At 43.7% G+C, this 16615-nt stretch overlaps 1 protein-coding gene and 2 long non-coding RNA genes across 3 annotated transcripts; 1 reads left to right on the forward strand and 2 right to left on the reverse strand.

Annotated features, from left to right (window-relative positions):
* Positions 1–3167: 3167 nt before the first annotated feature.
* Positions 3168–3715, reverse strand: LOC125720941 (uncharacterized). The gene is made up of 2 exons (XR_007385624.1): positions 3615–3715; positions 3168–3527 (listed from the first exon to the last, which is right to left on the reverse strand). It is a non-coding gene; the product is annotated as an uncharacterized LOC125720941 (long non-coding RNA).
* LOC125720834 (kelch-like protein 10) lies at positions 3670–7401 on the reverse strand. Its single transcript, XM_048996696.1, has 5 exons — positions 7256–7401; positions 6241–6730; positions 5280–5891; positions 4610–4759; positions 3670–3975 (listed from the first exon to the last, which is right to left on the reverse strand). The coding sequence occupies exons 1-5, from the start codon at positions 7399–7401 to the stop codon at positions 3670–3672; spliced, it is 1704 nt and encodes a 567-aa protein (XP_048852653.1).
* A 966-nt stretch (positions 7402–8367) lies between these two features.
* Positions 8368–12767, forward strand: LOC125720940 (uncharacterized). Its single transcript, XR_007385623.1, has 3 exons — positions 8368–8457; positions 11743–11927; positions 12486–12767. It is a non-coding gene; the product is annotated as an uncharacterized LOC125720940 (long non-coding RNA).
* The last annotated feature ends 3848 nt before the right edge of the window (positions 12768–16615 follow it).

The raw sequence follows: 16615 nt of genomic DNA on the forward strand, positions 1-16615 counted from the left end.
CTCTTTTAAAACTATACTTTATACCAGGGGTGCCCAAAGTGGGGCCCGCGGGCCAAGGTTGGCCCGGCGTACTATTTAGATTGGCCCGCCAATGGATATCTAAAATTTTAAATTATTACTGTACTAAAATTTGTTTCAAAAACTCTTAAAGCACGAATCCCAGTGTAGCTATCAGTGCGTTTACTTTTTAGTGTACGTTGGCCTAACTAATATATATTATACAGTCCTCACTCATGGTGCTTTGATTACATTTGAAATATCTAAGACTAAAATTGAAATACAAGCAACTATAAGGGTAATGTAGAGTATATCTGTGCACATATGTACATTTCCACACTTCATAAATAGTCATATTTTAACAATTTGTAAAAAGTCCCATGAGTCTTTGTTGCCGCCATACGCGATCAAACCAGTTTGTGGCGGGTCACCACCGGGCTGCTAGCTTAAGCCACTATCAACATGGAGCGGCATCGTCAGTGGCACACAGACAAAAGACATTTTAAAAAATGCTGGGAGGAAGAATATTTTTTTCACTGACATAAATGCTAAAGCGGTCTGCCTTATTTGTAACCAGTCTGTTGCTGTACTAAAGGAGTATAACATTCGTCATCATTATGAGACGAAGCACGCAGCATTTTCGCAATTCAAAGGTGATGCGCGAAAGAACAAGACCAGGGAGCTGCTGGCTAAACTTCACAGGCAACAAGGGACTCTTACACGGCCCTCGACAGCCCAGGACAGCGCGACACGAGCCAGCATTGAGATTACTGCGCTAATTGCCCGGACTGGGAGATCATTTTCAACGGGTGACTTTGTTAAGGAGTGTCTGTCCATAGCTGCGACAATCATGTGCCCGTCACAGGCAAAAACTTTCTCCCAGATCAGCCTCTCACGAAATACTGTGACACGTCGTATTGAAGAAATGTCTCGAGACATTAAGGAGCAATTTAAAGCAAAGGCTGCTGGATTTGTCGCCTTTTCTTTGGCGTGTGATGAGAGCACGGACATTTCGGACTCTGCACAACTTTTGGTTTTCATACGGGGAGTAAATGAAAACATGGAAATAACTCAGGAGCTGGCTGGATTTGAGACACTGCGCAGCACAACAAAAAGTGAGGATTTGTTTGCAGCCGTTGAGCGAGTGTTGGATACGAACGGGCTGAGCTGGGAAAAATTGGTTGGGATAACAACTGATGGAGCACCTGCCATGGCTGGGAGGAAAACAGGCCTTGCCACACTAATTTCCCAGAAGGTTTCCCAATGTGGAGGTAAGGTGGCAAAATACCACTGCATCCTGCACCAAGAGCAACTATGTGCCAGATCAGTTGGTATGGGAGACGTGGTGCGTGACGTGATTAAAATCATAAACTGCATACGATCAAAAGCGCTCTCACACCGCCAGTTCAGAGCTCTTCTAGAGGAGGTTGATTCACAATACAAGGATGTGCTTTACCACCAAGAGGTGAGGTGGCTGAGCCTCGGGAAAGTCCTCAAAAGATTTTTTGAGCTGCGCCATGTCATCGCGGAGTTTCTGACAAGCAAGAACAGTGACACTCAAGTCCCCACAGATGAAAAATGGTTTTGTGACGTGGCTTTTATGGTGGACATCACTGACCTGCTCAACACCCTGAATATTCAGCTTCAAGGGAAGGATCAGATCATCACTGAGCTGTTTGACCACATAACGGCCTTCAGGTCGAAGCTGCAGCTACTCTGTCGACATCTGTCAGCAGGTTGGTTAATACATTGTACACACACAGAGACACACATACACATTCAGTTTTAATGGTGATAATGTCTATCATACTGTATTTTATGCCGTAAATAAGTCCCGGCCTTGTTAACTGTGTTGCGGAGGGACAGCGCTGTCCATGGTTCTTAAACTTGATTGACAGGCAGACATGCGCTTTGTTTGTCTTTTGGAGCTTGCATATTTTTTGTGATTGTAAAAATGCTTATGATTTAATCAAGTGATAATGGAGAGGAAAGGTGGCAGCATGTACCTGCACCTCACATGATAAAAGTGCAGTTACTGGGATTGATATTATGTGGAATATGTTAGTAAGTGCATTTACTAACATATCCATATTCCACTGTTGTGCAGTTAAAAAGTATTGTTAAAAAGTATTGTAATAAAATTGTAAGGCTAACTCTTTCAAAGTACATAAAACAACATTTATGTTGCAATATTTATTATTATTTGACGACTTAGCAGCTCTTTCACTTCTTCCCAGGAAACCTTGCACACTTCCCTAGTCTGAGAGAGGTCAACCTGGTGAAGCAGAGACTGCCTGAATATGCAGCACTTCTCAGACACTTGGACCAGGACTTTGCGTTGCGCTTTGAGGACTTTAGGGAAAGTAGAGGTGACATGGAGCTGTTTTCTCAACCCTTCACCATAAGTGTGGACTCAGTGCCTGATCACATTCAGATGCAGCTAATTGAGTTTCAGTGTGATTCTGAGCTAAAGAATAAATTCGTGTCACTACACCTGAAAGATTTCTACACACATGTCTCATCTGAAAGGTACCCAGACATTAGGAAACATGCACAGGTCATGTTAGCTTTGTTTGGCAGCACTTACATCTGTGAACAGACTTTTAGTGTAATGAACCTTAACAAGTCCAGGCTCAGAAGCACTCTGACTGACCCACACCTACAGGACATCCTCACCCTCTCAGTGAGTCAGCTGCAACCTAATATTGATAGGCTGATAAACGCCAAAGAACAGCTTCATGTTTCTCACTAGTGGTGCAATTATATTGTTCCTACTGTTGTTGTTGTGTTGCTGTTGGACATGCACTCTTTGACATTTTGCACTATATGTGATTACAAAAGTTTAGACGTGTTCTAAATGCCTATATATGACTTATTTGTCATATTTTGTTTATGTTATTTACACAGAAAGGAAGGTTAGATAACTGTTTGATAAATAAAACTACTTTACTTTACTATTAGTGTTTGTATTTTGTGTAAAATATTACATTTGGCCCGCGGTCCTCCGATAGATTTTCATTTTGGCCCACTAAGGGAAAATGTTTGGGCACCCCTGCCTTAGTGCTTAATTAGTAATCACCGATGGTTGCAGCGGAATTTCTGAAGAGAACCGTCAAACGAGAACAACGTTTATCCAAAATGGGAAATTTATGACGCTTTCACAAACTAGATAATATGAAAAAGAAAACTTTATTTTAAGTATGCAATGTCAGGAGAAGATTCAGCTCCCATCTCCAGCAGAGCTTCTCCCATGTCCTGGAGGACGCAGGGGACTGACTAGTACGAATGGGCCTTGTTCCATGCCTCCATTGTGGAGGCAGCTGACTGGAGCTGTGGCCTGTTGTGGCAGCAATCCCCGAACCCGCTGGTGGACAGCGTTGATGAAATGTTGGAATGCGGCTTCGGCGGTCGTCGAGGTAAAAACTCAGGTGTGGGAGGAGTTTAGCGAGGCCATGGAAAATTACTTCCGGACAGCTTTGTCTTCAAAGACCTCGATCCCACCAACACACCTTCCAATGAGGAAGCAGAGTCTGGGGAAAAAAAGAGGTGTCCATATAAACTCAATGTATGTTATAGGGAAAGAATTCGGGGTGGGGGGTGTAAATGAGGTTACGTACTGGGCATGCTGTTGTGGGCAGATGGGTTTCTCTCCTCCTTGGCGGCCATTAGGGACTAACGAGGTGAAGCGTATTCTATGATGCGGGGGTGCGCAGGCACTACGCAGCAGCTGAAATGGTTTCTGGCTCTGCTCATGTCCTGCGCACGATACCAGCTGCCTGTCCCCGCATCATAGCACTCCACCTTGTTAGTTACCCCAAACCCATCGTGGCCGCCCATCACGAATAGGAGGTCGTCCACCACTGCGATGCCAAAATCACTGCGCGGTGTGGACATGGGGGCCACAGCATGCCAGCGGTTTGTGGTAGGGTCATAGACCTCCATGGTCTGCAGGCGATCAGGCCTGTTGATACCGCCCACCTGAGAGATGCCAAAGATTCATTATCACTTGCTTGCCAAAAGGATGGGCAAACATCAACTTTCCCAAAGTCATGAACTCTTAAGCAATTTTCACCCTATGAAAGCAGGCGCCTTAGAACCTCCCATTGTCTATAGATGACACAAGCTTATATACAGAAGTCAACCTATATGCAATGAAAACATGGATTTGGGCAACAGAAAACTTGTATGATTCGGTGAAAACTGTGAGCCTTCAAAAAAGACTCCTTATGCTAATATATTTTGCTTTTTTATTGTTATTACTTAAAACGAACACTTGAAGCTAATCAGACACTGAAAAAAACAACAATCTGACAAATTATATCTGGAACTAGGGAAAATAATTAATAAAAAATCTAAACTTTACAACCCGAGCTAGTAGCAGAGACCCCCCAGCAGATCCATTTATAACCCAGAAATGAATGCAGGGAGGCTAAAGAGGGTAGCATATATGTTTTTTATGTGTATAAAGATAAGCCTTTGCAGCAGGTATTTCTGGCATTTAACTGTTTTGTTTGGTTTAAATGTATCACAATGAAAGACACAGCAGCAAAGACAAAAAACCATGAGTCTTACAGGTAAAATGTGAGATTTGACACAGAAAGGAATCACTCACCGCATATATCTTCCCTTTATACGCCGTGACTCCAAGGCTGTGACGGGGAATGCTCATTGGAGTGATCAAGCTCCATTCGTTAGAGAGTGGGTCAAAGCACTCCACTGTAGATAGGCTCTCTGTTCCATTGTGGCCCCCACAGATGTATATCTATGAAAACCAATTTAACTGTGAAGACCGTTATACTGTATATGACTGGGGTTTGGAGGTTACAGATAAAGTTCATTGTGACTCAAAAATAAAAGTATATGCTATGCATAGTGTATGACAGGGTTCCCCAGTCCCGTTCCTGGAGGAACACAGTTTGCAAATTTCCCTTCTCAAACACACCATAATCAGCTAATTTTCAGGTTTAGTATGGCTGTTTGAAAAGGGAAATCTGCAAAGAGTTTTGGATTCTGCTCCCCCAGGAACAGAATAAAGGAAACCTGACATGGGAACACCATTTCATCTATCTCACAAGTCTTGGAGTTGACACCACAGCACTACCCAATGTGCCACTAATGGAGACCAATAATGCATTTATCCAAATACTTAAATGTATTGAACATAGTAATTGTGGATTAAAATCAGCAATCTGAAGAGAAAGAGAACTCATGACTGTGTAAAATACTCAATTTCAAGGGTAAAATGAGGGTAAACACAGTCAGACGCCCTCCCATTACCCTACCTTGCCATTCAGGGTGGTGGCGCTGGCATCGTTTCTCCTCTCATTCATGTGCTCGATCTGGGTCCATTCATTGGTTATTGGGTTGTAGCACTCTACGATGTTGAGGGGCCTGAAACCAATATGGCCACCCATGGCGTAGATGAGCCCATCGAGCACGACCACACTAACATTACATCGATGCCAGTGCATGGGGGCCATCTGCTGCCATGCTCGTGTGATCGGGTCGTATCTGCGCAAGGTATTGATGAAATTTTGCCCATCAAACCCCCCAATGCAGTACACAAACCCATCATGGTACACCGTGCCATGACCAGCTAGGTTGCTCTGCTCCTCCTGCGTGATATCCACCCAGCGGTCGGCCCGTGTGTCATATGCATCAATGCAGTTTGTCGTGCGCATGTTCCATCCACCAACAGCCAGCAAAATGTCAGAGGGCAAGCGCGGGCGGATCAGTGGGTTCTCAAAATCAGAGAATGGACTTTCATCATGAAGATCATAGATGACCTTCATGACATCAGTGATAATTGGCCTGCACGCCGCATTGGCCTTCACCAGATCGTTGGCTTTGACGATCTTCATAAAGTACTCCGGATCCATACGAGCCATCCGAATCTACACATGAAACAAGAATGAGAGAATTCCCATGAGTTCCTTAGTGCTTTCTGTGAATCTCTGGAGATGAGCAATTCCTAACATTAAAGGTACATTAGCTGAAGCCATTTACATAGAAAGTCTCAGATGTGTCAGCTAACACTTATTTCATGTAAGACATTTCAGTGTTTTGTTTTCCATTATTTGTTACACTCTCCTCCCAGGTGTAATACCTGGAAGCCTTGGTTGTAGACTTATGGGACATGGAAATGGAGGTTCAGTCTCTAGCTACAGTAATAAGGACTTCACTCAATGAGCATTCTATTGTTGTATACACAAGTCAATGAGAACATAGTATAACTATACTCACCTTGGGCAACAGAGCTGAAATGTGGGCCTCTCGGGTGGCAGGCTCGTGCTCGATCCACCGGAGGATGGCGTCAAACACCACATCCTCTTCTCTGACATTCAGCTCATCCTGCTCTATGATGTCAGAAAGTTGTTCAAGACTTAGTTCTGGGAACTCGTTTGAGCTGATGGCAACCTCCTTAAAATTTTTCAAGATGAAGTTGAATGCAGACTGGTGCAGCTCGTTTACGCAGTAGACATCGGCGATTTTAAGAAGGCCAATGCAGTTGTTGAGGCAGAGCTGCTCATGCAGGAAATCATAGCAGCGCTGCACGATGCCCAAGACACTGAGATAATCAGCAGCTGCCAGGAGGTTCTCCACATTGTCAGCTGTGATGACCACAGAGTACGTGTAGGCATACTCTATGACCTGCCTCAGTGTTTCTGGGGAAATGCCTGGGAGTTGGTACTCCCGCTTTCCTGAATCATTCCAGGCACTGGCGAACAGAGCCCTGAAACACAATCCAGAAGTGACTCATCTAATAAATATCGGTTTTGCAGGCAAAGTTAAATAAGGGGTTTTCTAAATCTTCTGAACCAGGGACCCCTAAATTGAAATTAAGCAGAGATAAGGACCCCCTGCTACAGATGATCTCATAGGCATCTAAGAACTAGCGACCGGTGGCTTTAATTCTTATTTTTCCAACAGTAGCTCCCCCTTTAATATATTTTACTTGGGCTGGTGGGCAAGTCCCCCGGAATACTTTGTTTTGCCTGTTTGACATGGTCCCCTTTTTATATATTTATACCATTATTATTATTATTATTATTATATAGTAAAAGTTAAGGTGGTACACTTATCAGAAATATTTCTGATCAGCACTGACCTACATTAATATAATTTAATATAATGTATATTAATATAAACTTTCTGTCATCCTAGAGCCTTATTGCCAAGGAGAAGTCATTGCTAACGAGAGATAAAAACTGACTCCTTGTTGTTTTCGCATCTTCATATATGGGTCACAGCTACTTACTGGAAGTAGGAGCTACAGCCACACAGAATTACTCTATGGGCGTTGAATTGAACACCGTCGGTGATGAGGACCACGTCACAAAGCTGTCCTGCCAGCCGAAGCTTGTTAAACACTTCGAACGCCGGGGACATCAGTACTCGCTCCATGTCGTGTGCCATCATAATTCAAAAATGTGGATATCTCGTCTCTCTCTCCTTTTTATATCACTCGAAATCACGTGTACATACATTCTAAGACGCAAAAACCGCACTTTGCGTCACAGTTTCCTAAGATACCATAATGTTTATTTTTAAATCTATATTTGAGACTCGAAATGGATTGGGGGGGGGGGGTATATTCTACGCACAATCAGCTGTACAAGAAGAATAAGTGAAATGTTTTTAACATTACTTTTGGAAAATGTATACCGTGCTTATCTTAGAATTTAAGTTTTGTATTATGTAAGAATAGTCAAATCACGAATTCCCGAAATAAAATAAATAAATAAATAAATGTTTTCATATTTTTTCTCCTCCGCTACGTTTCTAAAAATGAAAAACAAAAAAGGTCCTTTACATGTCTGTCAGGAACGAGGTTTAAGTTCGCATCTTATTCCCTAGTTTCCACTTTAGACATAAGCCATTGAGCAACAAATGTCCACAGGACATTATTTTATGGGCTAAATCTGGTCGGCCCGTTGTGGCAATTATTTGGAACAAGAATAGTCCTTGAAAATTGGGCTGGGCGGTCCGTCTGTTTTGGTCAACATTTAGCACAAGGCGGACGTATTTATCGGACCGCATATATCCCCAATACGGTCATGAAAACAAATTGCAGCAAGTGTGGAATTATCCCAATGATTATTGTGCTGTGTACACTTCACCCAAATCCTGAACGCTATTGAATATAATCGATTATGTATTATAGAGCAGTTATGTTAATCAAGGTACAGTGTGCAATATCACTCCATGAGCTATTGACCATTTTCCTGCTTTATGATCTTTTCTTGAGAAATCGTTTTTTTATTTTATTTTTTGTAATTCCTCACTTCTGCCGACTAACTCCTCCACGTTTAATATATTTTCGTGCAGGTTTTTAAGTTTGTTTTCCTGCAGCTTCACGGCACCCATCGTTCTTGCGCACCCACACAGATGGACGAGTTAAGCTAGAAGTGGATGGGAGTAGCGGCAGGACAGATATTCCGAGGGCGCCCATTGAACGATGTAAGTAATTATTATTTATCGTTAGAATTCTCACTTAACACAGAATGTTGTCTTTGGCTGAAGTTTAAACAGTCGAGCTGAATTGTGGCAAGATAAGCTGAAGCTGTTCGCGTCCGCAGCTAATGCTCGCGCCATGACTAGCTAGCACATAGTGAAATGGTGAATGGATTTGGCGACATTTTCCGTTTGAATTGAACACAGAGACGTAGGTGTTGTTTTGTTTGTGGCCCTGCTTTTACAATGCACGTGTAGCAAAGTGAAGTTGGGATCTGCTTGCGTCTTTTGCAGCTAACATCACACTCGATATAGCCGCAGTTTATTGTGGAATCGCCATTTTGGGTGTACACAACGCAAGAGCGCACGAGTGTTTATATAAAACAATTCCACTCTGGCTGAGTTTTCTTCTTATTATTATTTTTCATGCTATACTATATACAAACTTTTTACTTGTACATCTTAGGATATAGTTCATTGTGACAATATAAATGGTAGGAGAGAACTACAACAGCAACGACTGTGGGTTGGGGCTGGGTAGGGGATAACGTTTTCATAGTTGGGATTAGGGTTTTGCCCATAGACATGAATGCAGAGTCCCCATAAAGACATCTAGCACATCTTCTTCTTTGTGTTCTGGAATTGCTTCTTGTAGGTTAAGTTAGAATGGTTTTCACTGTTCTTTGGTCTGGAGAACAGGCTGATTAATCACAGTTGAGTTTTGTGGGCAATCAACCATATGAATATGTACATATATGTGTGTGTGTGTGTGTACAGTAGTGTGCAAAAAATCATAAGCAGTCAAAAGAAATTGTGTGATTGTTAGGGTCTGTAGCAGCTAATCACTGCTGTTAATAGCAGCTACTATAAACTACTGTTAATATAACTGCTAATAACATAACAATTTTCCCGTTTTTTTGTGTAATAAAGCCTATAATGTAATAATGTGATACGTTTTTGATTCAAATATGTTAGTATGATATTGGTAAGTTATTACTGTATCAGCCTTTATTATATTAAGGGGGAAAATTAGCACATTATTGGCAGTTATTACATTAACGGTAGACATCATATTATATATGTCTAATGCAGGGGCGCTGCTAAGGATTTTGGGTCCCATGAAAGGAATCTTGACAGGGCCCCCCACACAGTTTATTGGGGGCTTCTCTGGGCCCCCTCTCAGTCATGGGCCCCGAGAATCGTCATCGTTTACCCCCCCTTTACAGCGCCCCTGGTCTAATGCACGAAGCATTAATGTTAGATATGCTTGTACCACATCTTATTAGGCAAGAGAGAAGTTCTATTGCCCATTTTCATTGCAAACCAGCTTAACATTTACAGGATAATTAATTGCAAGTTCTGATGTAGGCTGCCATTCACACACACAACTGGAAATAATAAAATGCCTGGACAGAGCAGATACAGCCATTGTAGCCTTCGCTCCTGTCTGCTGCTGTATGCAAATCTCACTGAACCATTAAAGCTGGAGCAGAAGTGATGTCTCCGACTAATTGCTGGTTGTTAGAGAAGTACTCAGAATAATGAGAAATAAAGTAAGAATTGTGAGGGAAAAAAAATCAGAATTTCGACTTAATAAGTCAGAAATGCAGCTGCACCAGTCTGCAATAAGTCAATGTGTGTTTTTTTCTACTCCAGATGGCAGAAAACTCTAAAATCAACAAAGCTCAAGAGTCATAATTCAGAATTTGTTCATTTAGATCAGAAACAGCTCTATGGGATGCTTTCGTCTAATCAGACTGTACCACATGGTTCATATGTAACACTTTTCTGGAGACCGCAACAAATGGGGGATTCTGAAACTGCCCGTTTGTTTGGAAAATTCCAGTCACCCTGAGTGAAAAAGGGTAGAACCCTCCCTCCTGTCCCACTGGCCTATGATTGCCTGATAGCAGGAAGAGACGGTCTATAGGGGAAAGTAACCTTCAGTTTAACTCACAGAAAGACAATAAATAGTAGCACTTAACAAATGAGAGAATATTAATTGACTAGGACAAACTGAGATGAGCAACAGGAAATATAACTGTAAGCTGATAAGAGAAAAAGAAGGGGAAAATGGAGGGAAATTTGCTGCTTCTGATTGGATGCAAGCATGCAGGTCAGCTGATCCACCTGAATGTTTCCAACTCAGCAATCGGTGATGAAGGGTCAGTAGATTGGCTAAGTGCTGGAACCAGAAGCAGAAGCTGGCTTTCATGCTCTGGAGGGTCCTGTGGCATGAAACCTTAAGCAGTTCTTTACGCATATGATGCTCCTTTAGGGGGTGCCATAGACATTCGGTCTGCATATATATTATGTTTTATCAGTGTTTCTTGTGGACCCTCAGCAGTCCATGTTTTTGCTCTCTCCCAGCACCTGGGCAAGGAGCAAAAACGTGGATGGACTGGGGGTTCCTGTGGATCAGGTTGAAGAACATTGTTCTGTATTGTTTTTGTTAATTGATTGATATTCAGAATTTATTTTTGGGGCTTTGGCTGCATCTTGGTTATAATGTTTAATTGAGATATGAATTAATATGGAGAACACCACACACACGGCACAAATTCTATAAAGATACTACTCATAAATTTAATGTGATAACACATGTGATAAAAATACAAATATAAGGGCTTTATTTGTATGAATAAAGCATTTCACATATCTAACACATGTGTCCCCAACAACCGTAGCCAGATATTAAATCTGTTCTAGAAGAGCACACTCATTGCTTGCTGTAAAAGCATGCAGGAGGTCCCAGCTGAGCTCTGCTATAGTTGTGCTCTGTGTATTATTCATTTGTCAGATGCTCTAAGACAGAGAAATGGTTGGAGAGAACAAGGCAATTAACAAATGCATGCAAACAAGTGGCATGTTACACAATAGGAGCAAACCATTACAGCATCCGATAACAAAGGAAAGCAGTTGTCTTGCCATAATTGCATTTTGATAGCTGTTCTAGTGCCTTAACCTCTATGCTCTGACTCCACTGTAAGGTCTAAGTTCTGTTCCCTCAGTCCATTATTCAAGAGGCATTTTCCTTATTTTGGTGAATGTTTCTGATTCTTGTTAGTGTCCACTGTTTCTGTTAATTAAGTCCAGTGATGCTAGCCACACCGGTAGATGCGTAACCTGGTTACCCACCAGGCAGGCAGATGGGGGCAGGTGGGCGAGGTGCAGCGTACTGTATGATGCAGGGGGGCACTGTGCAGCAGCTGAAGTTCCTCTTGGGTGTAATCATGTCCTGCGTACGGAACCAGCTGCCTTTCTCTGCATTGTAGCATTCCACCTATGCAGTGACTTTGAAGCCATCGGAGCCTCCCATTGCAAACAGCAAGCCGTCCACCACTGTGATGCCGAAATAGCTCCTTTGTTGTTTCATGGGAGGCGCAGCGTGCCACTGGTTAATTGCAGGGTCATAAACCTCCATACTCCGCACTGGATGAGCCCCGTTGGTACCGCCCACCTGGGAGACACCAATGGTAAGTGATCACTCGGGTACCAAACGGATAAGTAAATATCAGCTTTCTCGAAGTCAGGAACTCTTAAGGAATTATCGCCCTATAATAGCAGACTGCACAGAACCTCCTATTGTCTATATAGGACACAAGCTTATAACTAATTTGTGTTCAACATACATGTCAACATAACTGCAGTGAAAAAAGTGGATTTGGGCAACAGAAAACCTGTACAATTCAGTGAAATACTTCTTTTGTTCATATATTTTGCTTTTATTATTATTTTTATTAGTACTAAAAATAATACTTGTAGTCAGACACTGAAAAAAACAACAAACAGAGCAATTATGTCTGGAACTACAGAATATAACTATAATCAAAAATATAAGCTTTACTAAGCGTATTCGTTTATAACCCAGATATGCAGGGAGCATATGTGTATTGAGATGGGCCTTCCCAGCAGGTAATTTCATCCACTGAATTCTTTTGTTTGATTTAAGCGCATTACAATCTGTGACACAGCAGCAGTGACAAAAAATATGAGTCTCAGATAAATCTTGAGATTTGACTCCTTTGTTTCAGAGTACAAGAAAGGAATCACTCACCGCATAGATGTTTCCCTGATATGCAACTACTTCAAGGCCACGTCGGCGAGTGCGCATGGGAGCGATCAAGGTCCATTCGCCCGTGAGAGGATCATAGCACTCCGCAGTGGAAGTGGTCTGAGCTTCATTGTTACCCCCACAAATGTATATCTAGGAAAGATGGTTCACAAGTGATGTGTGTTATGCTGTATATGATTGGAGATGGAGATCTAGAAAGCATAAATGTACATTTAGCTAATGCATGTTTAATCCATCCATCTTCCATAAAAGTTTATTCGGTACAGGGTGGTGGTGAACCTGGAGCCTACCACAGGAAGCACATGGGCAAAGGTAGGGAATTTGCAGTTAGTTGTGATCATTTCCCTTGTGAACCGCAGCTTAATCAGATAATTATTAAGTTCACTAGGTTTTTTGAATAGGGAAATCTGCAAATTGTTTAGGATTCTGACCCTCCAGGACTGGAATTGGGTAAAGCTCCTACGTTAACACCAGTTATTGTATCTCACAAGTCTTGGGCTGTGGGAAAAATTGCAAAAACACAGAGCTGGACACCACAGCACTGCCCAATGTGCCACTAATGCAGAGCGACAATGCAAGGTCATTTATGTTTTATCTAAACACTGACGTTTACTGAATAAACAATTATGGATTGAAATCAACCATTTGAAGACAAAGCGAGCTACTGAGTATGTAACATAATCAATTTCAAGGGGAAAATGAGGGTAACCACAGTCAGACGCCCTCCTATTAACCTACCTTTCCATTCAGGGTGGTGGCACTGGCATCCTGTCGCTCCTCATGCATGGGCTGGATAATAGTCCATTCGTTGGCTTCTTGGTCATATCACTCGATTATGATTAGAGGCGAGAAGCGTAAATGGCCACCCGTTACATAGATGGAACCATTAATTACGGCCACGCTAACATTTCAGTGGCACCAGTGCATCGGTGCCATGTGCTACCATGTCCGTGCGACGGGGTTAAATCTGCGTAGTGTTGGTGAAATTGTGGCCATCAAAACCCCCAAAACAATACCCAAAGCCATTTAAACACACACTGCCATGGCCGGACTGGCGAGTCTCCTGCCCCTGCGTTACATCGACCCAGTGGTCGGCCAGGGTGTCATAGGCTTCAATCCAATTGGTTTTGCGGAAATTCCAGCCACCAATGGCCAATAAGATGTCAGCGGGCAGGCGTGGGCGGATCAGTGGCCTTTCTTTTTTTTTATATATATATTCCCTCCACCACCCCCCCTCTGCGGAGGACTACTTTATTTCTATTTATTTATTTTTATTTATTTCCTCAGGAGAGGGAGAGAGAGAGAGAGGGACAGAAGGACGAAAATGGAGAAGAAGGGAAATAGAGAGAGAGCGAGGGAAAAGAGAAAAAAAAAGAAGAAAGAAAACCACAGATAATCTGCTTCAATACCTGCTGATGAGAGAAAACAACAACCAACATCTGTACGAGTCACAATGAGCATGTTAAGGAGCAACAGCCGATCAAGACAGTGTGTGTCTGTGAGTACCTGTTTGTACCCCTGTGTGCACACCTGTGTATGTGAGCGCGCTGGTGTTCAAAAGGTTTCTCCATGTAAATGTCTAGTAGTGTGTGTGGGGAGCCACAGCCCCATCCCCAAGGACATGAAGCAGACACGGAGGAGGCCCGGACCCCAGACAGCCAGAGGCCCCCCAGGGCATGGGAGCCCCCGGAGGACCACCGCAGGGAGAATAGCATCCCTCACCCAGAAAAGGGCAGAGGAGAGCTCCGGAGGGAGGCCATCCGGCAGCCACAGTGCAGGAGCCCCAGGGGGCCGTGGCGGCGAGCCCGCAGGCTCCACCGGCGGCCAGCCCCACCAGGGCAGACCAGGCCCTGGGCCCAGAGATCCAAGGGCCCCCCCACCCCCCAGCAAGGGCCCGACAGAGCCAGGAGGGCCAGATCCCGCCAGGCAACCGCCGAGGGCGAGCCAGCACCCACCCGAGCACCCAGCCCTGGACATCGAGAACCACCAACGCACCAGTGGCCAGGTGCCCCATCCACCAGCAGGGAGTGTGGCGGGGGGGAATAGAGCCCGAGATGTTATTTCAGGTGGAGTCTAGAACCCAACCTGACACATGCATATAGACAAACAGGCACACACATATACAAGCATACGTTCCCACCGTCATGCACACATAAACAAATATTTACACATTCACCCAACATAGAGACACACAGAAATGAACGCTGTACACACACTCTCACTCCCCGTATATACTCTCTGTGGACCCCATTTTTTTCCTCTGGCGAGGAAACTGGAAGACCACCCTGGACCCCGCAGCAGCCGAGAAGCGCACCAGCCCAGACCCCGACCAGACGGCCAGATCAGTGACCTTTCAAAGTCAGATCGTGGACTTTTATCGTCGAGATCATGTATGATCTTCAGTACATCAGTGATAATTGGCCTGCACGCCGCATTGGCCTTCACTAGATCGTTGGCTTTGACGATCTTCATAAAGTACTCCGGATCCATACGAGCCATGCGAATCTACACAGGAAACAAAAATGAGAGAATTCCCATGAGTTCCTTAGTGCTTTCTGTGAATCTCTGGAGATGAGCAATTCCTAACATTAAAGGTACATTAGCTGAAGCCATTTACATAGAAAGTCTCAGATGTGTCAGCTAACACTTATTTCATGTAAGACATTTGAGTGTTTTGTTTTCCATTATTTCTTACACTCTCCTCCCAGGTGTAATACCTGGAAGCCTTGGTTGTAGACTTATGGGACATGGAAATGGAGGTTCAGTCTCTAGCTACAGTAATAAGGACTTCACTCAATGAGCATTCTATTGTTATATACACAAGTCAATGAGAACATAGTATAACTATACTCACCTTCGGCAATAGGACTGAAATGTGGGCCTCTCGGGTGGCAGGCTCGTGCTCGATCCACCGGAGGATGGCGTCAAACACCACATCTTCTTGTCTGACATTCAGCTCATCCTGCTCTATGATGTCAGAAAGTTGTTCAAGACTTAGTTCTGGGAACTCGTTTGAGCTGATGGCAACCTCCTTAAAGTTTTTCAAGATGAAGTTGAATGCAGACTGGTGCAGCTCGTTTACGCAGTAGACATCGGCGATTTTAAGAAGGCCAATGCAGTTGTTGAGGCAGAGCTGCTCATGCAGGAAATCATAGCAGCGCTGCACGATGCCCAAGACACTGAGATAATCAGCAGCTGCCAGGAGGTTCTCCACATTCTCAGCTGTGATGACCACAGAGTACGTGTAGGCATACTCTATGACCTGCCTCAGTGTTTCTGGGGAAATGCCTGGGAGTTGGTACTCCCGCTTTCCTGAATCATTCCAGTCACTGGCGAACAGAGCCCTGAAACACAATCCAGAAGTGACTCATCTAATAAATATCGGTTTTGCAGGCAAAGTTAAATAAGGGGTTTTCTAAATCTTCTGAACCAGGGACCCCCAAATGAATATCGACCAGAGCTAAGGACCCCCTGCCACAGATGATCACATAGGTACTTAAGAAGTAGGGTCAGGAAGGGCTTTAATCTTATCTTTCCAGCAGTGGCTCCCTAAAAATATTTTTCACTTAGACTAGAGGGCAGGTCCCCTGGAATATTATTTTTGCCACTGATTGACGTGGTCCACTTTTTGTAATATTTTTACACAGCTATTATATGCCAAAAGTTAAGGTGGTACCTTTAATAACTGTAGCTCAGAAATATTTTTGCTAACCCCGTAGTATACTAATATAACACAATAATTGTCATGACCTGTGCCTCCAGCCCTTGTATGTGCTCAGGATGAACCTGCTCTCATCTGTGAAAAGCTCAGGGTGCCAGTGGCAGACCTGCAAATTCTGGTATTCTATGGCAAATGCCAATCGAGCTCTATGGTGCTGGGCAGTGAGCACAGGGCCCACTAGAGGACGTTGGGCCCTCAAGCCACCCTCATGAAGTCTGTCTCTGACCAAACAATCAGAAACATTCACACCAGTGGCCTGATGGAGGTAATTTTCTAGGGCTTCAGCAGTGTTCATCCTGTTCCTCCTTGCACAAAGGAGCCAATACCGGTTCTGCTGATGGGTTAAGGACCTTCTACGGCCCTGTCCA

This window comes from Brienomyrus brachyistius, unplaced genomic scaffold, assembly GCF_023856365.1.
Source record: "Brienomyrus brachyistius isolate T26 unplaced genomic scaffold, BBRACH_0.4 scaffold27, whole genome shotgun sequence".
NCBI lineage: Eukaryota > Metazoa > Chordata > Actinopteri > Osteoglossiformes > Mormyridae > Brienomyrus > Brienomyrus brachyistius.

Coding starts and splice junctions, on each gene's coding strand:
- LOC125720834 (XM_048996696.1), bottom strand. CDS start 7,401: ATGGAGCGAGTACTGATGTCCCCGGCGTTCGAAGTGTTTAACAAGCTT. Junction 4,760..5,279: donor CCACCACCCTGAATGGCAAG/GTAGGGTAATGG, acceptor TGGTTTTCATAG/ATATACATCTGTGGGGGCCA. Junction 3,976..4,609: donor ATAAAGGGAAGATATATGCG/GTGAGTGATTCC, acceptor GGCATCTCTCAG/GTGGGCGGTATCAACAGGCC.